The sequence below is a fragment of the Callithrix jacchus genome, chromosome 15, assembly GCF_049354715.1.
Source record: "Callithrix jacchus isolate 240 chromosome 15, calJac240_pri, whole genome shotgun sequence".
Classification (NCBI taxonomy): Eukaryota; Metazoa; Chordata; class Mammalia; order Primates; family Cebidae; genus Callithrix; species Callithrix jacchus.
Genome location: NC_133516.1, coordinates 81,023,479 through 81,051,047, shown reverse-complemented (window position 1 = coordinate 81,051,047; position 27,569 = coordinate 81,023,479). Strand labels below are relative to the sequence as shown.

Here is a 27,569-nt window from a genome sequence, read left to right as displayed (position 1 = left end):
TATCATTGAAAATGACTATTCAGGGTAAAAAAATGACTGTTTAGATGTTTATAACTGGAGTTTTCTTCTTTTTGGCAATTGTAATGACTCAAATTCAATTCCTCACAGCATCTTCCTGTCAAAACTTTTTACGTATGGCCAGACTGTAGATGTCTAAGATGTCATCAATTCCACAGGGAAATAAGGAGATGTAGTAAGCAGAATATGCAGGCAACTTTTTCTGAATTGCTACTTACTTCTCAGCAGGGAGGTATTTTTAGGGAGGTACAGTCCTTTTGAAAATAAGAAAACTTAAATATCCATTTTTTTCTAGTTGCAGTGTGGATATTAATGTTGTAGTAATTGTGGCTGCAGTGAGACCCTGTTCACTAAAGTATATTTGCTTCTTTGCTTTGCCTTCTTAAAATTTGCACATAGCTGTCCAATTTCATTGTTCCTTTCTAAGCCCAAAGCCCAGTATAATATTCATTCTCTAATGGATTAGTAGCTCCTATGCATATAATAAGAAAGACATGTCCAGAACCCTTGGCAGTACAAGGGGTCTTAAATGTTATTTTTTTTACATCATGCCTGCCTTCAAATGGATTTAAATCATGATATCTTTACATAAATGAATACAAAATATTGGTACAGAAAATTAAGATTTTAAAGGGGAAGAGGAAGCAAATTTGCTAATCATTAACACATTAAATTGCCAGGTGTGGCGCTGCACACCTATAATCCCAGCACTTTGGGAGGACAAGGTGGTGGATCACTTGAATTCAGGAGTTTGAGACCAGCCTGGGCAACATGGTAAAAACCCATCTCTACAAAAAATACAAAATTAGCCAGGTGTAGTGGTGCATGCCTGTAGTCCCAGCTACTTGGGAGGCCAAGGTGGGAGGATCACTTGAGCATGGGGAAGTCAAGCCTGCAGTGAGTCTTGATTGTGCCACTGCCCTCCAGCCTGGATGACAGAGTGAGACCCTGTCTCAAAAAAAAAAATTAAAAAAAAAATTTTTTCATTTAGCTCTGAGCTTCTAGCCACCAAGACAAAAAAAAAAAAAAAAAAAAAGGGAGACACAAGCAACATATGTTGTACTATCTGGTAGGTTACAAAGAATCGGACTTTTCCCTGTTACTAAATTCTGAAAGGAATTCATCATATGGAACCTTTCTTTGGGGAGCATTAAACTTTGTATAGTGTCCTCAACAATAATTTTACAGTACAAGTAGAAGTTCTTCTATGTGGCAGTTTTTAATAGAGACCTTGATAAAAGCATTGCATTGAAGCATAACTAAGAGAAAAGAAAGTTGTAGAGGAGGCAAGGCACCAGTGGCTCATGCCTATAATTCTAGCACTTTGCGGGTGCCAAGGTGGGAGGATCATTTGAGCCTAGGAGTTCAAGAACAGCCTAGGCAACATGGCGAAACCTCATCTCAATTTTAAAAATTGCAAAAATTAAAAATTAAAAAAATAGAAAGTTGTAGGGGATAAGTTAACATGATCTCCAAGCATAAAGCTTTCTATTTCTTAGTATGATAATTGAACTTCATTTACCTTGAGATATTTGTATAACATGTTCCATAGATTACATTCTATAAAATACTTCCTTTACCCTACTGTGCCACTGACTACTGTTATAATGGTTGAAGTATCTTTTCAAGTTTATGTCTGGCAGTTGTACTAGTATTTTTGTTGCTTTATATTTATATTTATATCTTTGAACTATCTAGAATTGAATTTAGGAGATAAGAAAGAGGCCAGGTGCAGTGTGGCTCATGCGTGTAATCCCAGCACTTTGGGAGGCTGAGGTGGAAGGATCATTTGAGGAGTTTAAGATAGCAAGACCCCATTTATACAGAAAAAAAAATTTTTTTTAAGAAATAAGATGGATCTAGAATTCCACTCCCCTACCTGGAGACAACTCACAGCTGGGAATGCCAGCAAATAGGACGATACCACAATAAGTGGTTGCAGTCCTTGAAGTATTCTCCCTGTATGCCTGGCCTGAGACTCCCCTCCTCCATCAGAGACACTGTATGGCCAGAAGGTCTCTGCAAGTAGAATTCCATTATGATAAGCATTCAGCCTGGGAAGGCTATTCATACCACTCTAGAACTGCCCCCTTGCCCTATTAACTTAAGATTCTTCTCTCTCTAAAGACATCTTGAGACTGGATGGCACCAATAAAGGGGAATTCTGCCACAACAAACACTTTGCTAGGAAGCACTTTCCTTTCCTCCACCTCTCCAAGCAGGGGAGCCAATAACAAAAAAATTGCCTGGCTCAGGGAACACTCTTCATCCCAGGCAAGAGACCCCCTTTCCCCATCTATACACACCACATTTTCTTTCCTGGTGAAGTCACTTCTTCCTTTACATAGCATCAGCAGGGATCATTGGGGATGCCAGCTGCTAGAGATTTACTTAAGAAGACCAAGACAATACTGCAAAAGCTTTGAAAACATGATCGTCATTTAAACCACAACCTACAACTTTAGGCAAGAATATGCATGCTAAAGCAAAACAGAGTGATTGCCTACTAAAATTAAAAATTTGAATAACATATAGATCTCCCATAGCATAAAAACCAAGATATCCAAGATACAATAGAAAATTTCCTGTTGTGGCCGGGTTCAGTGGCTCACATCTGTAATCCCAGCACTTTGGGAGGCCAAGGTGAGCAGATCAATTGAGGTAGGAGTTTGAGACCATCCTGGCCAACATGGTGAAAGCCCATCTCTCTAAAATATAAAAATTAGCCTAGTGTGGTGGTGAGTACCTGTAATTCCAGCTACTCAGGAGGCTGAGGCAAGAGAATCGCTTGAACCCAGGAGGTGGAGGTTGCAGTGAGCCAAGATCATGCCAGGGCACTCCAGCTTGGGCAACAGAGCAAGACTCCATCTCAGAAAAATAAGGAAACAAAAGAAAATGACCTGTTGTACCGTAATTTATGATTCAGGAGAATCACATGAATGAGAAAAGATAATCAACTGATACCAACACCAAGATGAATCAAATGTTAGAATTATCTGACAATGATCTTTAAATTACTATCACGAATATGGTTTAGTTATAAATTCCCTTGAAATAAATGAGAAAAAAAGAACATAGAAAATCACATTAGAGAAACAGATGTTTTAAGTATGAATCAAATAGAAATTATAGAACTGATAAATAGAATAACAACAAAAGTACTCACTGGATAGGCTCATTGCTAGGGTATGGATAGAATCAGTTTACTTGAGGATGTATATTATCCCCTCAACCTGAAAATAGAAAGTAGACTGAAACAAGATGAGCATTTCCCCAAGAATCTGTGGAAGAATGACAAAATATCCAATATTTGTGTCATTGGAGTCTCAAAGAAGAGGGAGAGGAGGGTTAAAAGAGCATTTAAAGAAATATACACAAAAACTTCCCAAGTTTTATGAAAAACATAAACCCACGGATGTGAAAACCTGAACAAACCCCAAATAGGATAAACCCTGAGAAACCAAGGTACATCCTAATGAAACATCTGAAAACTAAAGGCCAAGAGAAAAGTGTTGAAATCAAGAAAGAAATGACATACTACCTGTGAAGGAATACCATTCAGTTAACATCAGATTTATCATCTGAAGCCATGGAGACCAGAAGAAAGTGGCATAATATTTTTCAAGTGCTGAAAGAAATGAAAATGTTAAGTGTGAATTCTGTATCTACCAAAATGATTCTTCAGTAATGAGGGGCAAATAGCCTGTTTCAGAAAGGAAAACTGAAAGAATTTATTCCTAGGAAACTATCCTTAATTATTGGATGTTTAAAGTCATTCAGACAGAAGAGAAACGTTAAATGAAGGAATCTTAGAATATCAGGAAGAGAGAAACAACAGAAAGAGCAAATATATCAATAAGTACAATTGATTATGATTTTCTTCATGACTTTTCTAAATCATATGTGATAACTGAAACAAAAATGATAATACCTTCTGATACCCAAAATAATATTTCAAAGTGGACCTACATGGATATGAGGTTTACTTGAAATGGTAATGCATTGACAAGTCAGGCATATATATTGAAAAACCCAAAGCAACCGCTAAGAAAAATATACAAAATGATACATTTTAAAACTCTAAGTTAATTGAGATAGCATTCTAAAATTGTTCAAGTAACCCACAGAAAGGCAAGACGAGAGACACAGAGAAATGAAATACAGAGGAAGCAAACAGAAAACAAATAACAAATTGACACACTTAAGCCCTAACATACTGATATAAGTAATTATATCAATAATTACTTTAAAATATGTTGTCTAAATAAGCCAGTTAAAAGGCAAATATTGGCAGACTGTATAAAAAGCACACTCAATTATATGCTGTTTATAAGACACTAATGAAATATGTAGCTTGAAAGTAAAAGTACAGAAAATATATACCATGTAAACATTAATTTTAAAAAGCACATGTGGCTGTATTCATACCAGATAAATTGACTTAAGAGCAAAATAGGCCAGGCACAGTGTCTCACACATGTAATCCCAGCACTTCAGGAGGCCGAGACAGGCAGATTACCTAAGGTCTGGAGTTTGTGACCAGCCTGGACAACATGGTGAAACCCTGTCTCTATCAAAAATACAAAAATTAGCCAGGTGTGGTGGGGCGTACCTATAATCCCAGCTACTCAGGAGGCTGAGGCAGGAGAATCTCTTGATCCTGGGAGGCGGAGGTTGCAGTGAGCTGAGATCGTGCCACTGAACTCCAGTGTGGGTGACAGAGTAAGACTCTGTCTAACAAAGAAAAAAGCACAAAATAAATTACTACAAAGAGGTACATTAATAATGATTAAAGGGGCCAGGTGTGGTGGCTCACGCCTGTAATCCCACACTTTGGGAAGCCAAGGCAGGTGGATCACGAGGGCAAGAGATGGAGACCATCCTGCCCAACATGGTGAAACCCCGTCTTTACTAAAAATGCAAAAATTAGCTGGGCGTGTGGTATGTCCCTGTAGACCCAGCTACTCAGGAGGTTGAAGCAGGAAAATTGCTTGAACCCAGGAGGTGGAGATTGCAGTGAGCTGAGATTGCGCCACTGCACTCCAGCCTGGCAACAGAATGAGACTCAGTCTCTAATAATAATAATAATAATGATTAAAGGATTAATTTACCAGAAAGGCATAAATATGTATATATCTATCAACTGAACTGAGAAAAACATGAAGTAAAAACTGATAGAACTGAAAAGAGAAATCTGCAAATCCACAATTATGCCTGGGTATTTCAACACTCTGCTCTCGGCAACTAATAGAACTATTAGACAGAAAATCAACAAAGATATGGGAAATCTGAGCAACGTAATCAACCATCAGGATGTAATTGACAGCAGAATGCATATTTTGTTTCAAGTGCCCATGGAATATTTACTAAGACCATATCCTGGGCCATAAAACAAATCTCAATAAATTTATAGAAACTGAAGTCATACAGACTATTTATCTGACCAAAATGAATTCAAACTAAAAATCAGTAACAGACAACAGGAAAAATCTCTAAACACTTGAAAATTAAACAACACATTTCTAAAGCATCCATAGGTTAAAGAAGAATCATCAAAGGCAATTAAAATACATGCAACTAAATGTATTAAACACAACATGCCAAAATATGTGGAATGCAACTAAAGAAGTTCTGAGAGGGAAATTTATGGTACTAAATTCTTACCTGAGAAGTGAGGAAAGTTATCATATCAATTAATTTTAGGAAACTGGAAAAAGAAAAGCAGATTAAACCCAAAGCAAGCAAAAAGAGGCAAATAATGAACATAAGAAGGGGCATCAATTAAATTGAAAACAATAGAGTAAATTAATGAAACAAAAAGGCAGCCATCAGAAAAAAAGCTGTTGATAAAATTCTAGTAAGATTGATAAAAATGAAAAGATAGAAGGCACAAATTACTAATATCAGGAATGTAAAGTACAAGTTCTATCTATAATCAGGAAAGTAATTAATTTACTACAGATCCAGTTGCCATTAAATATATTATAAAGAAATGGTAAGCTGGTTGTGGTGGTTCACTCCTATAATCCCAACACTTTGGGAGGCCAAAGCAAGAGGATTGTTTGAGCCCAGGAATTTGAGACCAGCCTAGGCAACACAGTGAGACTCTGTCTATACAAAAAAGAAAAAAATTTTTTTTAGATTACTCAGGTGTGGTGGTGTGCACCTGAGTAGTCACAGCTACTCAGGAGGCTGAAACAGGAATTCTTGAACCCAGGAGGCGGAGGTTGCAGTGAGCCATGATTGTGTCACTGCATTCCAGCCTGGGTGACAGAGCAAGACCCTATCTAAAAAGAAAAGAAATATTATTTTTTTTTGCTCATAAATTTGACAATTTAGGGGAAATGGACTTGTTTTTCAAAAGCTAAAAACTGCCAGAACTGAACCAAGGTGAAGTAAGCAACCTGAATAGTTCTATCAACATTAAGTAAATTAAATTAGTAATTTAAAAGCACCCCAAAAAGAAATAACCAGATCTCTGAAAGTCTACCAAACATTTAAAGAGAATTAACACCGACATTACATAATCTCTTCTGGAAAATGGAAAAGGAAGGACTATTTCTAAGCTATTTACAAGGCCAATATTACCCCTAATACCAGATAAAGACAGTACAAGAAAAGGAAAACTATGAACTAGTATCTTTTTTTTTTTTGAGATGGAGTCTTGCTACCCAGGCTGGAATGCAATGGCAGATCTCCATTCACTGCAACCTTCACCTCCCGGGTTCAAGTGATTCTCCTGCCTCAGCCTCCCGCTGGGACTACAGGTGCATGCCACCATGCCCAGCTAATTTTTGTATTTTTAGTAGAGAGAGGGTTTCACCATGTTAGTCAGGATGGTCTGGAACTCCTGACCTCAGGCGATCCGCCCGCCTTGGCCTCCGAAAGTGCTGGGATTACAGGCGTGAGCCACCACGCCTGGCCTGAACTAGTATCATTTATGAACTTAAACTCAAAAATTGTCAATTAAATATTGGCATATTGAATCCAACATTGTATAAAAATAATTATACAACATGAACAAGACAACATTCCTATTCTCACATTATATTTGGGAGTATGGATGAGGGTGAGAGGGAGGGTGGGGAAGATACAAGCAGTAAACAAATAAACATCCAAATGAATTTCAGAAATAAGTATCTTGAAGATAATTAAACAAGGCAATGGGGGTTGCAGAATAGAGAAGAAGGAAACTTTTGAAAAGGTTACATTTAAACTTATTCAAGAAGGAGCCAGACTTTCAGAGATCTAGAATCTCCTCAAGAGACACCATAGTGAAATGAAAAGCCTAGCTACAGACTTGGGGGAACCTGGAAGAAATATTCACAAATGCATATGTCTAACAAAGGGCTCATAGCCAGAAGAATTAGCTATAAAGAATTCTTTCAAATGAGTAAGAAAAAGACAATCAAATATAAAAATGGATAAAAGACTTGAACAGGCTTTACATAAAAGATGATATTCAAATGGCCAGTAAGCATATGAGAAAAACAGTGCTTCATATCGTCACATCAGAGAAATTAAAACTACAGGAAGATACCATTGTACACCCATCAGACTCACTATACCAAGTGTGTGTGTGTGTCCTAGTGAGGGAAGATATGCAGCATCTGTGACTCAAACATTGCTGGTTGGAGTGTAAAACCAGTTTGAAAACCAGGATTTCTTTAATGAAATTAAGCCTATGCCTGTTATGATTTGAAAATTTCTCTCCTAACTTTCTACCTAAGAGAAATGTGTATATAAGTTCAAAAAGACTTGTAGAGGGATTTTCATAACAACTTTCTTCATAGTATCCAAAACTGAAAACAACCCAAATATCCATAAATAGAAAATGGATGACTAACTTGTGGTATATTTATATAATATAATATCATAACAGTAGATAAGAATAGACTGCAGATTAATTCAGTAACATGAATAAATATAAAAAACATTATGTTGAAAGAAGGCAGACCAAAAAGTACATGCTGAGTGAACCTACTTATGGAAGTTCAAGAATAGATAAAAACTTTGGTAATAGAAGTCAAAATGGTGAGTAGTGACTAGAAAAGAGCACAGGAGAATATTCATGGGGATGGAAATAGTCTATATCTTGATCTCAGTGGTAGATATATAAGTTTTATATATCGTAAAATTTAGCTATACATTTTACTTTATGGAAATTATGTATTAAACAAATAAACCAAAGATCTGGGTAAAGAATATACCAGGCAGAGGAAATAGCTAGTACAAAGAACATAGGATGGAAATGAATTTAATGTGGTCAAATAATAGAAAGAAAGCCAGTCTATCTATAATAGGGAGAATAGGGCTAAAAATTATCAGTTAACTTAATGTAGCAGAATACTAAGATGATATCAAATGGCATACTAAGATGATATCAAATGGCAGTGTATTAACTGAGTGTATTATTTACCTAGAATTTTTAGTTTAAAAATTTTGTTCAACTATCTGACATTTGTATCATATAGGAAAATATTGACTTGAAAGTCAGGAGACTTGGTTCCATCCACAAATATCTGACAACTTTTGGCTTTTCTGGACCTTCATTCCCTTATTTATAAAATTATGAAGCTGTTCTAAATGGTAGCTGAAGACCTTCCCAACTATAATTTTTTGCATGTCTTAAAAATAACTTGAAAAACACCAAGCAAAAGAATACATCATTATTATTCTTTTATCTATAGAAATATTTATAGCCAAAGTTATGATGAGAACTGGCTTTTCAAAAATACTTAGAATATTTTAAATCCTCATTAAGGGATCAGGGGAGAAACTTATAGATACTTCATCAAAATGTTCTCTAGGAAAACCAAGAAAAAAGAATGAAGTTCATCTGTTACATTATCATGTTACATTACATGTATTTAAAGGAATAAAAAATAATTAGAAGACAGTTTCTACCAAAATAGATTTTAATTTTTATAGTTTTTCACAATATTTACTTTGTATTTGAGTTGCCTGTATATGTAAGTACAATGGTTTAAATAAATGTGAAGTTTAGATTTAGATCTTGTCTATCTATCTCTTTTAGTTTCTGTAATCCAGTCATTGAAGTATGGCTTGATGGTAGAAGAGTTTTGTTTTTTTAATAAAATGCTTTAAGTACTATAAATGTAGGTTTGATTTCAGTTATTCATCATCAATAGTTTCTTAAAAACTAATACATTCAATTTTTATTATATTTATTAACATTTTTTATTTAACCTATCTGTTCATTTCTGTCTTATTTTCAGAACTGAAGGCAGAAGCTAGTCTAATGGACCAGATGAGTAGTTGTGATAGTTCATCAGATTCCAAAAGTTCACCATCTTCAAGTAGTGAGGATAGTTCTAGTGACTCAGAAGATGAAGAATGCAAATCCTCTACTTCTGACACAGAGAATTGTGTCTCAGGACATCCTACCATGACACATTACAGGATTCCTGATATAGATGCCAGTCATAATAGATTTCAAGACAATAGTGGCCTTCTGATGAATACTTTAAGTAAGTATATATAAACACACGCAACTGGAAAAGTAAGAATTTATAGTGGAGCCATATTGATTGTGACCTAAAATTTGGATAAAGAAAAAGATTCCTATTTTATGCATTTGATACTATTAGCAATTACCTTTTTATTAAATTATGGTTTTCTTTTGACTCTGTGACATGATGCCTTCTTGGTTTTTCTCCTATCTCTCTAGATAATCTTTTCTCTCATTCCTTTGCAAGTTTATAACCTTCTGCTCAGTCATTAAAGTTGGAATTTCACAAGGCTTTCTTTTGAGTTATCTTTTTCTCTTTGTTCTACACTTTTTCCTTAGATAATCTCCTCCATGTTTTTATTGCAGTCAATACTTATGTATAGATAACTTGCACATTTTTATCTCTGATTCAGACCTCTAGGCTTTAGACACATGTTTAACACCATCTCCCATCATCTCATCTCCTTCAAATTTACTTTGTCTAAAACCAACTCATAATCAATCTTTGGCTGACTCTGTTACCTCTTAGTGAAGGTAGCATACATTATACCTTAAAAACTACAGAGAAGAAGACAAACTACAAAAGAAGAATAGGCTGACAGCAGATACTCTTAGCTAGATAGTTAAGCCAAAAGATAATGGGGAGAATATCTTTAAAGTATTGAAGGAAAGTAATTCTAGCTAGAATTGTATGCCCAAACAAAGTGTCTTTCATGAGTAAAATAATTTTCAGGAACATGAAAACAGCTTATTGTCTATAGAATTTAGCAAATGTATTCACAGATATATATATATATATATTATATTTATCTATAATAAAATTTATATATATTATAAAATATATATAATAAATATATATGTATATGTATTTCAGCAGAAAGAAAAGTGAAAACAGAGGGAAAGTGTGGAATATGAGAAACATTAGTGAGCAAAGAAATAGATGAAATGTCAGGAAATTTGATTACCCTTTGACTATAATGATAACAAGTATGTTTTAGATGTTTGTACATTTAGAAGTTTTTTTAAAGATTAAAGCTAAAACTCTAAACAATAGTTGCTGAGTATTCAATCAGTAATTTAAGTAAGTTAAGATCCATCTCATGTTGGGAGGATAGAAACACTGAATAGTTGACTTTATTAGATAAATTTATAGTTAATTATGTATTCTAAAACATGTCAGCTTTTTAAATTGTGGATTAGTTAAAAAATACAGGAATTTTTTAACCATTATAATTTACTACCTACATGTTTTCATTCAGTCCCTTAGCTTCAGAAAAACCTGTATGATCAGTGACTCTCAAATCTTTATTTCCAGCTCCAGTCTCTACCTTTAGCTCCAGACTTGTATATTCAACTCCCGGTACATATGTACTTGGGTAGTTACTAGGTATCTTAAATTTACCACATGAAAATTGAACTTGTGATTTTCTTCTACAACCATGGTCCCCTGGTGTTGCTCATCTTACTAAATGATAGCTCAGTGAATGATTTATCCAGTTGTTCAAGCAGAAACCTTGGGGCCATTCTTCACTTCTTTCTCTGGTACCCTAAATTCAATGTTTTAATTAGTCCTATAAACTCTATCTTCAAAGTATATTATGAATCTGACTACTTAGCATCACCTCCCCTGTACTACTTGAGTCAAAGCAAACCTTATTTCTTACATGAGAGACTGCATTAGACTTACAACTGCTCTCTTGTTTCTGTGTTACTTTCATACCCTGGTGGAATTTACTGATCTACAACCAGTTTTAAGTTAGTTGCCTGCTTAAAATTTTCTCATGAATTCTCATTACATTTTCAAGCGAATCTAAAGTTTTTACTGTGACCTTCTGGGTATCTTTCTGACTCATTTACTACCATTATCTTCCTTATAAATGCCATTCCAGCTACATGGCCTTCTTGCAAGTCAGAGAATGCAACAAGTATGTTCTTCCCTTGGGGCATTTGCACTTCTGTTCTTTTAGCCTGGTCACTTCACCTCCACTCCCTCTGTTTTTTATTACTTTCTTCCTATATTTGGATCTCTGTTCAAAAGTAACCCCTCAAAAAGGCCTTCAAAACTACCCTATCTAAAAACAGCACCTGCCATCACTGTCTCCCTATCCATTTTCATTTTTTCATAGCACTTACCCTTACTTGGCATTATGTTATATATGTTTATTTGTTTACTGTCTGTCTCCCCCACTGAACTGTAAACTCCATGACTGTAAGTACATAGATGAATTACAAAAGGAATAAATGGTGAGTTATACTTTTTTCTTTTTTTTTAAATAGAGATGGGGTTTCACCATGTTGGCCAGGCTAGTCTTGAACTCCTGACCTCAGGTGATCCTCCCGCCTCGACCTCGCAAAGAGCTGGGATAACAGGCATGAGCCACCACAGCCAGCAATGAGTTATTCTTGACATGTATTATTTAATTATTTTGACTCTATTTTAAGTAAAAAAAAAATAACTTTTTTCACTCTTTAAAATGATATAGTCTGATCTTCTAAACAAGATTTTTCTCATTTCCTGATTTAATTAAATCAGTGATGTGAAAAAAAAGAGTGATGGTGGTATGTAAAAAAGACTAAAATAGATGACCAGGAAATACTAAAACTGTGCTGAAGTTTGATGGTATATTTTTTCTTTACACACAATATTAATTATTTGAGTAACTAATTGTGTCACTGAATTACAGAATAAGCAAAGTGCTAGCTAAACAGAATCAGGCTTGGGAGCTATATTTTGTGTAAAATTTGTTATGCAAACAAATATTAAATATTTAATTACTACGGTTTTGTTATTTCTTTTTTATTTTAGGAAATGATTTGCAGCTGAGTGAATCAGGAAGTGACAGTGATGACTGAAGAAATATTTAGCCATAAATAAAAATTTACACAGCAGGTATAATTTATTTTGTATTAAGAATAAAAATTCCTAAGACTGAGGGAAATATGTCTTAACTTTTGATGAGAAAAGAAATTAAATTTGATTCAGAAATGTCAGTTGATGTTATTATTTATTTGTTTATTAGACATTGTCTTGCTTTGTCACCTAGACTGGAGTAGAGCTGGGGGCTCCTACCTCAGCTTCCCATGGGTGAGACTGTAGGCATGCACCACCATGCCAAGGTAATTATCTGGGGGGAGAGGAGTAGAGATGGGGTCTTGACGTGTTGCCCAGGCTGGTCTCAAGGTCCTGGTGTCAAGCAGTCTTCCTGGCTTGGCTTCCCAAAGTGCCAGGATTATAGGTTTGAGCCACTGAGCTTAGTCTGATGTTATATTTTTAACCTCTTGCAGGTTAGGTAACTTGTTCCACATAGTATTAGTTAAGTGGCAGATCAGGTGTTTTAGAGTCTAAGTTCAGTGTTCTGTTTTACCAAATTGCTGTCTCCAGTTGTCAAATAGCAAAACTATTGATTTCTAATAAATGTCCATGGTTTTATGGTTTTAATTTTATAATTTTATATCTCCAAGCTTTTTTTTTTTGAGATAAGGTCTTACTCTGTTGCTCAAACTGAAGTACAGTGGTGTGATCATAGCTCAGTGCAGCCTCAAGCTCCTTGGTCTCAAGTGATCCTCCTGGCTCCGGAGTGGCTATGGCTAGGCACCCCACCATGCCCAGCTAATTTCATTTTTTTTACTTTTTATTTTTTTTAGTAGAGACAGGACAGGGTCGTAAAGCTTTCATCTCAGCCTTCATGTCTGAGCCTTTTCTATCTGATATTCCTTAAATTATGGCTCAAAATAATTTTTGATAAAATTAAGCTATAATTTAGGAGACATATTAAGTTAAATAATTATATAATGTAACAACTGTTCTGTTATCTCTTGCAATATTTTTCATCAGTTTATTTTGCTTTTGAGAGAAATAAGCAATTAAGGGTTAAGGGGATAAATAATATTTATATTTATAATAAAATATCTTTTAATTCGCAGAATGATAGATGTAGGAATGATAGAAAGCCACTGACCAGTAGGTTCTTTTTTTTCTTTTGAGGCTCCATTGTTAGAACATTTCTTTATATATATATAAAGCCTTATATATCTATATTTATATATTATACATATAACTTTATATACATATTTATATATATCATATATATTTATATATTTTTATTTTTATGTCTCTATAAAATATAAAGTAATTATATATATAAACTGGTATAAAATATAATTTTACATATATAAAACTTTATGTTTTACAGCAGTTTTAGGTTCATAGCAAACTTGAGAAGTTCCTATTTCTTCTCTCCCCATTATCAATATCCCACACCAGAGTGGCATGTTTGTTAAAATAGATGGACCTACATTGATAGATCATTATTACACAAAGCCCATAGTTTACATTAGGATTCAGTCTTGATGTACATTCTATGGATTTTTGACAAATGTGTAATAATATGTATCTATATTTTAGTAACATTTAGAATAGTATCACTACCCTAAAAATCCTGTGCTCTATTTATCCCTCCCTTTCCTCTTCCCCCCAGCAATTACTAATCTTATTGTCCCCATAGTTTATTTTCCAGAATGTGATGTAGTTGGAATTATACAGAATATAGCCTTTTCAGGTTAGTTTCTTTCACTTAATAATATGCATTTAGGTTTCATGCATATTTCATTATGTCTTCATGGTTTGATAGCTCATTTTTTTAAAGGTTGAATACTATTCTATTGTTTGAATGTACTACAGTTTATTTATCAACGCAACTACTGAAGGACATCTTGATTGCTCCCAAGTTTCATCAATTATGAAAAATTTTTAAATTCAACTTCACTTTCTTACCTTTGGAATTTTTTTTTAATTTATAAATTTTTATTTTAATCTTGCTTTTTCCTTTTCTCTTTCTAGCCTAATTTTAGTTAAACTGTCTTTACTTTTATTTCTATTTTATTTATCAATTCTTAGCTAAGACAACTATGTTATTTATTACTTAACTAAAGCAAGCTCATAATTCAAAGTGGCTAGTGAAACATGCTTATCATTTAATATAGTAATCATAATGGTTTTTACTGAAAGTTGTTATGCTGACTTTTCTTTTTGTTGTTAACACTACCAGAAATGAGTACATGATGATATGAGCTGATAAAGCTGGCTATATAACATGCATTATGTTTTCAAAATTACAGCAAGCTAAACAATATATATTCAGTACATCATTCCCCCTCCTTATTATTTCCCTCATAAGTGAAACATTCTTAAAGACCCTTTTTAATAGATTGAATACCTAGTATATCATTCTTTATACCACTCAAGGGTATATATAAGTACCTCAGAGAGAGGAATGAAATCCTATCTCCTGTGTTTTTGTATCTTCTTATTTGATGTGTTTTCAGATACGAAAATGTAGGGAGCTAGTCAGTTAGATAAGTTATCAGATAAAAGGTTCTCCGCCAGAAACAACTGATGATCCTGACATGATTCTAAACATATGTGCTTTTAATTTGATCTGGCCTGAAACTGATGGTAATGTAAGCATGCAAGCAGAAAAAGTAAGTTGCCTACAGAACAAAAATCAAAGGACTCTGAATTATTCTATAACACTAAACTCTAAAGGTAATAAAGCTGCATCTGTGCAAGCATATTAATGTGACCTATGAATTGTATATTCATCAGATGTCATCCATAGCTTGTTAAGAAGGTATTCTTAGACATATGATAATTCAGGAATTCTATCATTCAATTATCATTTCTATAATAATTGTTTTAGTAATTTCTAATTTATCAAGAGATGAATCAAAAGAGCTCAAGAATAAACAAAAGTGTAATAAAAATATATTATAAAAAGATTGATAACTATCTAATATTTTCAGGACTGGCACCTTCTCTGTCTCCTAAAGGAAACTCACTCAATTTGAAGGTGTTGTTGACACTCATGCCCAGAACATTTTAAGTAAAAGTGACTTCTGGGATGCTGACTAGGGAGGGAAGGCCAAGAGCTTATTGGCCCTACTACCCTGAAGCTGCAATCCTAGTTGGGGGAATCATGTTTCAGGCTGACACTGGGTACATGTGCAACAGAAACCAGAGATGGCCCAAGCTATTCACACACTCCTGACCAACCCTGAGGCATGTGCATAGTATATTCAAAAGGGCCTGGTGAAAAATAAAACTTGGGAAGACTCGAAAATAACATGTTCTTTGAATGTATTCCCTTACACATACAGATCTGTTAGCAAAGGACAAAGTCTTGTTGGCCCAAAGTCTTTGGAAACAGTATCTTTCCAGTCTTTGGCCACTCAGAGTACCACTTTGTAGAACAGTGACCTTGAGGGAGGAGGGTTTGACTGGGAGGCTGAAGGGAGGCAGTGGTATTACCGCTAAAGGACTTTTGGCATTGAGATGCTAGAAATTGTTTTTAACCTTATCTGGGTAGTGCTTGTGTAAGTTACACACATACAAAATTTAACAGAGCCGTACACTTAAGATTTGTTCATTTTACTTCGTTACATTTAATTTTAAAAGTCCATAAATAAAATAAAATGGAAAAATATTGCAATTTTTTAGGATGGCAGAACATAAATATCAATAATGTTTAAATTGATCTTATACATTTACAAGAAGGGGACAAACAACTCTAGAAAAATGGGCAAAGAAAATGAATAGGCAGGTCCAAAAATTATAAAAGCATATATTTTGGCTCAGCAGTCTCACTTCTGGAAATTTACCCTACAGATATATTTAACTTATGTGCAATGTTATTATTGCAGCATTACTTACAATAGAAAAAGACCGTGAACCCTGAAAATTTGAGACAGGTCTCAGTTAATTAATTAATTAACTAATTAATTAATTATTTTGAGACAAAGTTTTGCTCTTGTCGCCCAGGCTGGAGTGCAATGGCAGGATCTTGGCTCACCCCAATCTCTGCCTCCCAGGTTCAAATGATTGTCCTGCCTCAGCCTCCTGAATAGCTGGGATTACAGGCACCTGCCACCACACCTAACTAAATTTTTTGTAATTTTATTAGAGACGGGGTTTCACCATGTTGGTCAAACTGGTCTCAAACTCCTGACCTCAAGTGATCTGCCTGCTTCAGCCTTCCAAAGTGCTGAGATTACAGGCCCAACAGTCGCAGTTAATTTAGAAAGCTTATTTTACCAGCCGGGCGCCGTGGCTCAAGCCTGTAATCCCAGCACTTTGGGAGGCCACGGCGGGTGGATCACGAGGTCAAGAGATCAAGACCATCCTGGTCAACATGGTGAAACCCCGTCTCTACTAAAAATACAAAAAAAAAAAAAAAAATTAGGTGGGCATGGTGGCGCATGTCTGTAATCCCAGCTACTCAGGAGGCTGAGGCAGGAGAATTGCCTGAACCCAGGAGGCGGAAGTTGTGGTGAGCCGAGATCGCGCTATTGCACTCCAGCCTGGGTAACAAGAGCAAAACTCCGTCTCAAAAAAAAAAAAAAAAAAGAAAGCTTATTTTACCAAGGCTGAGGACGAACCTGTGACACAGCCTCAGGAAGTTCTGATTACATGTGCCCAAGGTGGTTGAGGCATAGCTTGGTTTTATACATTTTAGGGAGATATGAAACATAAATCAACATATGTAAGAAGTATATTAGTTCTGTCCAGAAAAGTAGAGACAACTCAAAGCAAGGCCCCCCAACTGGGGGCTTCCAGGTCATAGGAAGGTGAGAGACACATGGTCGCATTCTTTTGAGTTTCTCCTAAGTCTTTCCAAAGGAGGCAAATTTGCCCTGAGCGATTCCCAGCTTGAACAGGCCCAAGATATTTTCCTTTCACAAGACTAAACCTGAGTATGCATCAATATAGGACTGACTAAATGAACTCTATTTTACCTCCATACAGTTGATAACCTGTTCACAGATTTATTGGCTACTTGATTATTCTTTTTATGAAATATCCGTTCAAATCTTTTTTTTTTTTCTTTTGAGAGAGTATCTTGCTTTTTCACCCAGGCTGGAGTGTAATGGTGCAATCTCAGCTTACTGCAACCTCCACCTCCCAGGTTCAAGCAACAATCTCGCCTCAGTCTCTCAAGTAGCTGGGATTACAGGCATCCACCATGATACACAGCTAATTTTTTGTATTTTTAGTAGAGACAGGGTTTCACCATGTTGGCCAGGCTGGTCTCGACCTCCTGACCTCAGGTGATCTGCCCATCTCTGCCTCCCAAAATGTTAGAATTACAGATGTGAGCCACTGCTTCCGGGTTCAAATCTTTTGAATATTTTTCCATTTACTTATTAATCTTTTTGTTATTGATTTCTGCAGTTATATAGTCTGGACACAAATTCTTTGACAGATATATGTAATACAAATATTTTCTCCCCCTCTGTAAATTGTCTTTTTTTAAAGCTATAGCTTTAAAATAGTATTGCACTTTAATATTGAAGTCTTAGATTGGGTAGTACAATCCTCCACCATTATTCTTCTTTAAGATTGACTTTGCTATTGTGATAACCTGCTTTTTTTGCCAGCTAAAACTGACTCTCTTTCTCAGACTAAAAGCTGTTCAGGCTTTATGTTAGCTTCTTGAGCTGGACAGACTCCATCTTAGCTTCTTCATTTTAGTTATTAAAATACCATTAAGTATGTAACTGTAGTATGTAGCTGGGGCAGGCTGACACTGCGCACCTCCAGGAATGCATTTGTTGATAAGAGGCTGAGTTAACTGGTACCAGCAGAGCCTGGAAAGGCAGGTGCTGTCGAGTGCCCAGAGCCCCCATTATCTATACATTGTATGTCTTTCATGACAGCTTTACCCCCTTGCACCTGGAACTGTTTTATTTCTCATGTGCTAGTTTATCTTTTAACTTTTGCTTACTCTGCTTCTGTGAAAAATTCGCTTTAGCTAGGTTCCTTCTCCCTTTTAAAATTAGGGTATAAAAGATCACCTAACTTTTTCTGAGGGGCCGAGAGAATTTTGGGCGTTAGCCACCTCTCGGTCACCAGCATAATAAAGGACTCATAATTCAATCTCAGAGTGTGGCGCATTCCTTGACTTGGTCAGGTACAGCACTATCCTTGGCTCTTTGCACTTCCATGTTGACTTTTAAAAACCAACTTGTCATTTTCTATACTCACAAAACCTGCTGGGATTTTGTTTTAAAACTGTAGATGGTTTGAGAAATATCGACATCTTTACAACATGAGCCTTCCAAATCATGAGCATGGTATGTTTCCACATATTTAGATCTTTAATTTCTTTCAGTAAAATTTTTTATTTTTTAGTATTGAGGTCTAGAAGATCTTTTGTTAGATTTATTCCTGAATCTATTTATATAAATAAATACATACATTTATTCTTTAAATTTCCCTTCTCTAAATCTTTGTGACTGATGTTTGATACAATTTATTTTTGTGTATTTTATATTTAGAAACCTTGTTAAACATATGTTCCCTTTTAATTTCATATTTTCCTCTTCTGACTATATTAGATTCTATTAACTTAGAGTGATGGTTTACTTTTATGTATATATAACTGTAAAACTTTGTCATATGTCATAATGTTATCTGATGTAATCACTAAGGACACAAATATTCTTTACTCATCACTGATATTTAGATTCTTTAGCTTTTATTGTTGTTTGTCTCTAATAGTTAGTGCTCATTTCTCTTTCATCTTTCTCTTTTTCCTTCTATTTGATGATAGCAAAATAATAGGATATAAGAGCCATCTTAATATTATATAAATGCCTTGGGAGCATTTGGTTCCAGCCTTTGCTTTGTCCCTTCTGAGTTCTGAAATATTCTTCTGGCTAGAATAGGAGAGAATTTAAAACCAGTGTTTCCCAAATTCCTAGCATAAGAATTACTAGAAGTGCTTTGAAAACAAAGGTTTTTAGATCCCTACGGAGATCTACTGAATCAGAATTTCCAAGGGAAAATGATGCTTATCCTCAGAGAAGCTTCATTTACATAAGACAAGATTAAGATTCCTTCCACCTCTGATATTTGATTCTGTGAATACTATCATTATATTACCATAATTAAAAGAAGAATTTTATCTAAACAAAGGAGTGTCAGAAAACCACTGCCAATACTCCAAAGTTTGGTATTTGGGATACCTATGAGCACAAATAAATTGGTACATTGCATACAGGTGCTATTCTATCTACTCTGCCAGATCAAGGAAAGCCACGGACATAAGTGGATCTTCAAGGCATCTGTGCCTCTGCTAGTTAACTTGACTAGTAACTTCTGACCATTTATTTTTGCATCCAAAGTCACTAACCAAACCAGGTTAGATTCCTGAAAGAATCTAACTACACTTAATCATTAATGCCACAGTCAGAAATGAAGCTGGACTCTCTTTGGGTAAAGGTTGGTGGGAGACAGTAGAAATGAGGAGTGTAATAGAAACTAAGAAGATATGGTCAAAGTCTGAGTTAAAGTTTAAAGAGGAAAAGATAGAGTTTATCCTGGTCCTATTTGTCAATAAATTATTCAAATAGTTAATGTAAAAATTTTGTGAGGGATAGAGTTATAGGTTTTCTCTCTTGTATTTTCAAATAAAGCAATTCATTCTGATGTTGCTTGACCTTGTTAATTTAGTCTTCATTTTTCTCATTTCTTTTATAGCTCTCTAGCCTTTCTTTTTTTCTTTTCTTTTGACAAACAACTAGAGGGGCACCATGCTCTTTTGTTGCTCTTTTACTTCTTTGACTTCATAAAATAACACAGCATAAAATGCACATAGCATTATCATGTTTGTTCTTGTTCCTCTTCTGATAAGGACTAAATATATATTCTAGAGTCATTAGGGAATTTACTCACTGAAAATTAAGAAAAATGGTGTTCACAACAGTATCTAGAAAGCAACTGGTTCACAATTGTTGCTCAAATTAAATTTTATTTCTTAAATGAAAGAATAGATTGATTAATCTTGAAGTGAGAAAATGAAAATAAAAGGAATAACTTTTGCAAAGAAGAAAAATGGTCCCTAAATGTGTATCACCAATCCTTTTCTCTCATTTTCTTTAGCTCCACCTCTTTAATTGCTTATAGGCTATTTCTAGCTGAACTTTTAAGATGTTGAAAACAAAACAAATATCACCATCTTTCTTACTTTTCTTTTCTCTTTTTTTGGGATAAGTCTTGCGTTGTCACCCAGGATGGAGTGCAACGGTGGGGTCTTGGCTCACTGCAACCTCTGCCTCCCGGGTTCAAGCAACTCTGCTGTCTCAGCCTCCTGAGTAGCTGGGACTACAGGCACGTGCCACCACACCTGGCTAAGTTTTGTGCTTTTAGTAGAGACGGGGTTTCACTATGTTGGCTACACTGATCTTGAACTCCTGACCTTGTGATCTGTCCCCCTCAGCCTTCCAAAGTGTTGGGATTACAGGCGTGAACCACTGCACCCAGTCTAAAGTCACCATCTTTCTTATCTCCCAAATTCAGTTTCTGATGACTTTCCTTCTCCAATGCATTTAAATCCTCTGTATTCCTACATTCCATTTATGTAATTTTCATAACTGAATAATGGCCCAAGTCATTACTAATACTAACTCCATTTTCCCCAGCTGTCATGGCATAGTGAAAATTCCAGATCTGCCACTTATTGGACAGGTAGCTTTGAGCAAATTTTTTAGCTCTGGGAACATTAATTTCTTTAAAATGGAAATACTAATATTAATTAGAATAAACATATGTTATATATACATACAACATATATGTAATTCATATGTTCAATAAATTACAGTTATTCTTAGCCTGAAATCAGTTTTTCTTTTCTTTTTTTTTTATTTTGAGACAGACTTTCACTCTGTCACCCAGGCTGGAGTGCAGTGGCAAGATCATGGCTCACTGCAACCTCTGCCTCCCGGGTTGAAGCAATTCTTCTACCTCGGCCTCCCACGTAGTTGGGAATATAGGTGCATGCCACCATGCTCAGCTAATTTTTTATATTTTTAGTAGAGATTCACCATGTTATCCAGGATGATCTCAATGTCCTGACCTCGTGATCTGCCCACCTCAGCCTCCCAAAGTGCTGAGATTACAGGCTTGAGCCACCACACCCTGCTAAATTCAATCTGTGCTTGAAGTGTTGTGTTCTTAACTATCTTGAACTCCTTTGCAAAGATAATCTTTCTTAAGCGTAGATTTCTAACCAGTTCTCTAACATTGTTTCATTCTATCTTTGGCATGTTTTCACTTTGCTATGCTGTATGTTTTACACATTCTTTTGAACTATAGCTTCCTGCTTTGCTCTGGATCAGGAAGCTATTGAAGCTGACACCCACAGAGTTAAACTCAGTTGCTGAAGCCACCAGCTTCAGTCCCCCTCCCAGTCCCCCTTTTCAGAGTAGGCTGGCAGCTGTCCTAACTGCCTACTGAAGCCAAATGCTTGAGGAGAGAGAGAGAGTAAGGAGCCAGTCATGAATACCTTCCAGAAAAATGAGTCCAAGGAAACTCTTTTTTCACCTGTCTCCATTGAAGAGGTACCACGTCGACCTCCCAGCCCTCCAAAGAAGCCATCCACGGTGAGTCCTTAGATTCAATTCTGCCTCTGACACGAATGGCCTCCCTCTTTTGGCTCTCTTCCTTGGCCTCTGGAGCTTCAAGCTGAGCTGTTTTAGGGTATTAAAATGATACTCTCTTGGAGTTAGAATTCACCTGAAACCACATCTAAACAGAAGCTTCCTTTATGTAACAAGACAAAGCAGCAGAAGAGGTAGTCAAAGTTCTTCAGTTGGGATCCAGGGACTTGCTGAATTTCATTGCATATTCTGTTTCCCTGGGGGGAGGAAAAAGCAATTTGAATGTCCAGGGAAACTGGCAAGCATTCTTGTCTGGAGAACTGTGTGTGATTGTTCTTTCTTTACCAATAAAAAAACTCTGCCCTTAGTTCTCCCTGTGTGCAGAGCCTTCTGCTGAACACCAATGGAAGTTTCAGAAAAGATCCAATCTCTATTACTGTGTGTTCCCAGCCTACTATGGGAAATAGGAAAGAGAAACAGAAAAGTAATAGTAATGTTTTATGTTATATACTTGCTAAAGCACTTCTAAACTCATCATCTCAGTCAATTCTTACATTAAAATTCTGTAAGTGGGAAGGATATAGTAATGATAGCCAAAATTTACTGAGTTCTTACTGTGGGCCAAAAGATGATGTTATTATTTCTTTGGAATAGCAGAACAGAGGCATAAAGACAGGTGTAGTGACATAGCCAGTATAAGTATGTTAACACAGCCAGTGACAGTGTTGTCTAGCTAGTGACAGTGTGTCAGCTAAACTCCAGATTTCATAGTTCTCAAGCTGTGAGCTACAAAGATAAGAAGCCCAGTTCATTAAATGTTTCAAGCAAGTTATTATGATACATTAAAATATATTGATGTTTAGGAGGATCATTTATATATATCCCTAGGGGTAAAAGAATAGTACATTAATTTATTTTTTATTAATTAATTTATTATATTTTGCCTAATTTTTTTTTGCTAATGATATCTCTTCTGGTCCAAAAGAACTTAGGGCTACTTACAAAGATGTATATACTGCTCACAAAATGAGGCAATATAATTTTCATGATAAATTTGACTGTACCAAGGACAGAAATCCCTATGTCCCCTCTCATGCTAGTTGGTCTATTGTAATAGATAGGGAATTGAAATAAAATATAACATTCTTTATATTCTAACTGATATGTCATATAAAAAAACATAATTCTTTTAATGTCCAGTAGGATTATCATGAAAATGTTATAGAATCTCTTTAGTAAGAAGTCTAGACATTTAATTTTACAGAATTTAAAAACTCTTCCCAAAGTCAAGGTGATCAACTAGCTTACCCTTAGGAATCTTTGTCCTCCATGTTGGGCTATGTGCCTGGCTCCAGTAGCCTTTGAAGGAGAAGCTATCATATTGCCAGGATTCCTCCCAGCATGGCAAACAGAACAGTTGGGGACGAGAAGGGTCAGTCCCCATGGTGGAGCTAAGCAGAGACTGACATCTGAATCTCACTGCTTGGATGTCAGGTATTCCATAGGCTATCTCTTTATTCTGTTCCTAGAAAGTTAATATGACCATTCTTCTGCCCAGAGCCCTAGGCTTTTCATTTAGTAGTTGTGGGAAGATGAGCAGGTCCTGATGTGTAGGATCAAAGAATGTTTGAGCAAATCCATGTAAAATAAATGAGAAACAAAAAATAACATTCAGATTAGCTTCTATTATTTCTAAATCAGCAATGTAAGCACTTTTAGTGTGATAATAGCTGTTTCATGAAGAGTAGAGACCATTGCTCCATTACCTACCATGGTGATTTGAAATAAATGAATTTTTCAGTTGTGCAGCAATCTAATTGTTGAAACAGGGGAAAACAGCTCATGCCTAAATCATTGCCTTCTTGTTTAATAGAAAATCTGTGGCTCCAACTATCCACTGAGCATTGCCTTCATTGTGGTGAATGAATTCTGTGAGCGCTTTTCCTATTATGGAATGAAAGGTAATTTTGTATCCCAGAGTCCTACCTACTCTTCTCCACTCACCCTCACCTCATTTGTAACAGCCTGGTCTCTTTATATGCACTTATTTCCCGAATCCACTCTTTCTGCCTTGGTCCAAATTGATCCTTTACTTTGACCAAGAATTCCAGTAAATATCTCTTAGTATTTCACCTAAGAATTCATAGAGGCCAAGATCAGAAAGGTGTGAAAGAAACCAGAACATAGACTTTGAGAATGTAAGTGGGTAGAGCTGGACATGATGCCACATGCCTGTAGCCCCCACTGCTTAGGCTGAAGCAGGAGGATTGCTTTGGCCTGGCAGTTCCAGGCTATCAGGCACCTATAATTGTGTCAGTCAATGGCCACTGCACTCCAGCCTGCACAACATAGCAAGAACTTGGGAAAGCTCTCATTACCTGACTTACATTTTTCATACCTCTTCCTCAGGTATGAGCTAACAGCTCTTGGCTAAGAGCTCATACCTGAGGAACAGGTATGAAGAATGGAATTCAGATAAGATCTCTCATCATCTTGTTGCTGGGAAGGAGAGGAGAGGGAAGGGATATTGGAAGCACCCATGTTATGTTGATGGTTGGGCTAAATGATGCTAGGGGTGCACATCATCATTATATTTGTACATTCAGCATAGTCCCATTCACTCCCATAACTCCCATGGGGCCCTGCTTGTACTGACTGGCAGTCACTTCTCAGTCATGTCACTGATGGGAGTGCTGAAGGCCAAAATCACCTTATAAAGACCAGAGATAAATTTTTTTTTCATATGTCATTTTAATGCATCTATCTTGTTTTGTCTCCCCACCCCTACCCCCTTTTTTTTCCACCACAGCTGTGCTGACCCTGTATTTCCTGTATTTCCTGCATTGGAATGAAGATACCTCCACATCTATATACCATGCCTTCAGCAGCCTCTGTTATTTTACTCCCATCCTGGGAGCAGCCATTGCTGACTCATGGTTGGGAAAATTCAAGTAAGGAAGACAGAAGGTCACATCCCTACAGTTTTCATAGATTAATTGTGCAGAAAGCTGTCACTTCTAACCTCTTGCTTTTCAGCAAGAACATACCTATGTCATGCATGAAAAATAAGAATCTCTGTACATCTGTGTAGTGTAGAAAATTTGGAAAAAAAATCTCTCTGGCAACAAGAAAAGACTATTCTTTTCATTATCGGGTTTTCCAATGTTTTTACATCTTCTTCAGTTGTGGTATCTTTTGTTTCTTAAATCTAATTTTAGGCCAGGTGCGGTGGCTCACGCCTGTAATCCCAGCACTTTGGGAGGCCGAGGCGGGTGGATCACGAGGTCAGGTTATCAAGACCATCCTGGCCAACATGGTGAAACCCCGTCTCTACTAAAAAATACAAAAATTAGCTGGGCGTGGTGGTGCATGCCTGTAGTCCCAGCTACTGGGGAAGCTGAGGCAGGAGAATTGCTTGAACCCGGGAGGCAGAGGTTGCAGTGAGCTGAGATCACACCACTGCACTCCAGCCTGGCACCTGGCAACAGAGGGAGACTCTGTCTCAAAAAAAAAAAAAGAAAAGGAAAAAATCTAATTTTAACCTTCCATTCTATAGTTTAATATTAAATCTTGTTCTGATGTTGGTGGAGACAGCACTATCCACTAGCAAATTTCTATATATATGTAAAATATATATATATATTTTTATTGTGTTTTAGGTTTGGGGGTACATGTGAAGAACATGCAGGATTGTTGCATAGGTACATACATGACAATGTGGTTTGCTGACTTCCTCCGCGTCACCGATATCTGGCATCTCTCCCCATGTTATCCCTCCCCAACTCCCCACTCCCTGCTGTCCCTCCCCTAGTTCCCCTCCACAGACCTCAGTGTGTGATGCTCCCCTCCCTATGTCCATGTGTTCTCATTGTTCAACACCCACCTATGAGTGAGAACATGTGGTGTTTGATTTTCTGTTCTTGTGTCAGTTTGCTGAGAATGATGTTCTCCATGTCCCCACAAAGGACACGAACTCATCCCCACATTCATCCATGTCCCCACAAAGGACACGAACTCATCGTTTTTTTGTGGCTGCATAGTATTCCATGGTGTATATGTGCCACATTTTCCCTGTCCAGTCTAGCATCGATGGGCATTTGGGTTGGTTCCAAGTCTTTGCTATTGTAAGCAGTGCTGCAGTGAACATTCATGTGTATGTGTCTTATAATAGAATAATTTGTAATCCTTTGGATATATACCAAGTAATGGGATTGCTGGGTCAAATGGAATTTCTAGTTCTAGGTCCTTGAGGAATCACCACACTGTCTTCCACAATGGTTGAACTAATTTTCACTCCCACTAACAGTGTAAAATTGTTCCTATTTCTCCACATCCTCTCCAGCATCTGTTGTCTCCATGATTGCCATTCTAACTTCCACCAGCAAATTTCTAATTTTAGCCAGGTGTGGTGGCTGACACCTGTAATCCCAGCCTTTTGGGAGGCTGAGGCGGGCAGATTGCCTGAGGTCAGGAGTTCGAGAGCAGACTTGCCAACATGGTGAAACCTCCTCGCTACTAAAAAATACAAAAATTAGCTGGGCGTGGTGGCAGGCACCTGTAATCCCAGCTACTTGGGAAGCTGAGGCAGGAGAATCACTTGAACCTCGGAGGCAGAGGTTGCAGTGAGCCAAGATCACACCACTGCATTCCAGCCTGGGCGACAAAGCAAGACTCCGTCTCAAAAAAAAAAAAAGAATTGTAATTTTAGATGCTTTTATGTAGTTATTTGATACTTTCTCCATCTCTTCTCCAGACTGAGTTGACCCACCTCCTTTAGGATCTCCTTATGAGTACCTCTTTTCAGTTCTTTTACTATCTATTTCTCCTCTTTTTGTAATGTCTTTTTGTAGTTTTGTTCTTATGAATCTAATATTTTCATGAGTTAGACTATTGATTAATTTAATTCAGTATTTTTTAAGTCCTTGAACAGAGCACCAAGAGATATAATATGGTATGTTATGATTGTCCCCTCTAACATTATCCTGATAAACTAGAAATGAATCGTGAGTATCCATTGCTCAATTATTTTCTATGGACCTGTAATCCATGGATTTGTCTAAATGAGCATTTCTCGAAGTGCATTATGTTCAAAACTATAAAAGATAATAAGTTATGTGGGAAAATAAAGCTCTTGTGGTCAAATAAGTTTGAAAACTAGTAGGCTGAACAAAGCTAAAAATGTTCTCTTACTGCATGATTTCTTATAGCATTTAATATGCTGATATGCACTATAAAATCTCCACAGGAGGTTGTAGTATGTACTGTTTCCCAAACTAGTTTGCCCATGGAATATCTTTTCTGGATAGTGTTCCAAGGAGTCTTCTTTAGTTAACAGTGGTTTATATCTTACTTTGACCTAAATATGTTCATTATTCTAAAAGTGTTTAATCAGCACCTAATATATAACTATAGACATAATACAGTACTGAACAGTTTCTTGACTTGGGAGAGGAATGGTGGGTGGGTAGCTGAGATCTATGTTTGCTACATATGTAGTAGTAGTCACCAAGTATATCCAGACAGCAGACTGGCACTATTTGCAGAATAAAAAGTGCAAGCTATAATCTATTTATTCAGTTGTAGAATAAAGATTCAGATACATGACATAGCACTTTTATTTAGTTTAAAAATAACATCCTTTAAG

The 27,569-nt window shown here is 36.3% G+C and overlaps 2 protein-coding genes across 5 annotated transcripts in view; both read left to right on the top strand.

Moving 5' to 3' along the window:
• Nucleotides 1-12,617, top strand: part of EAF2 (ELL associated factor 2) — a 40,727-nt gene extending 28,110 nt beyond the window's left edge. For 2 of the 3 annotated variants that reach the window (XM_017965191.4, XM_002758747.5), the window contains 2 exons: nt 9,258-9,509; nt 12,297-12,481. In XM_017965191.4, coding sequence (XP_017820680.1) covers nt 9,258-9,509; nt 12,297-12,343 — 299 coding nt within the window. In that variant the 3' untranslated portion in view covers nt 12,344-12,481. Of the gene's footprint in view, nt 1-9,257; nt 9,510-12,296; nt 12,482-12,534 lie in introns of those variants that run through there. The other variant, XM_054246051.2, reaches the window with a different exon arrangement.
• Nucleotides 12,618-21,786: 9,169 nt separating this feature from the next.
• SLC15A2 (solute carrier family 15 member 2) overlaps nt 21,787-27,569 on the top strand; it is a 42,845-nt gene continuing 37,062 nt past the window's right edge. For both annotated transcript variants that reach the window (XM_002758746.6, XM_002758745.6), the window contains exons 1-3: nt 21,787-21,928; nt 23,799-23,886; nt 24,735-24,876. In XM_002758746.6, coding sequence (XP_002758792.3) covers nt 21,824-21,928; nt 23,799-23,886; nt 24,735-24,876 — 335 coding nt within the window. In that variant the 5' untranslated portion in view covers nt 21,787-21,823. The remainder of the gene's footprint in view (nt 21,929-23,798; nt 23,887-24,734; nt 24,877-27,569) is intronic.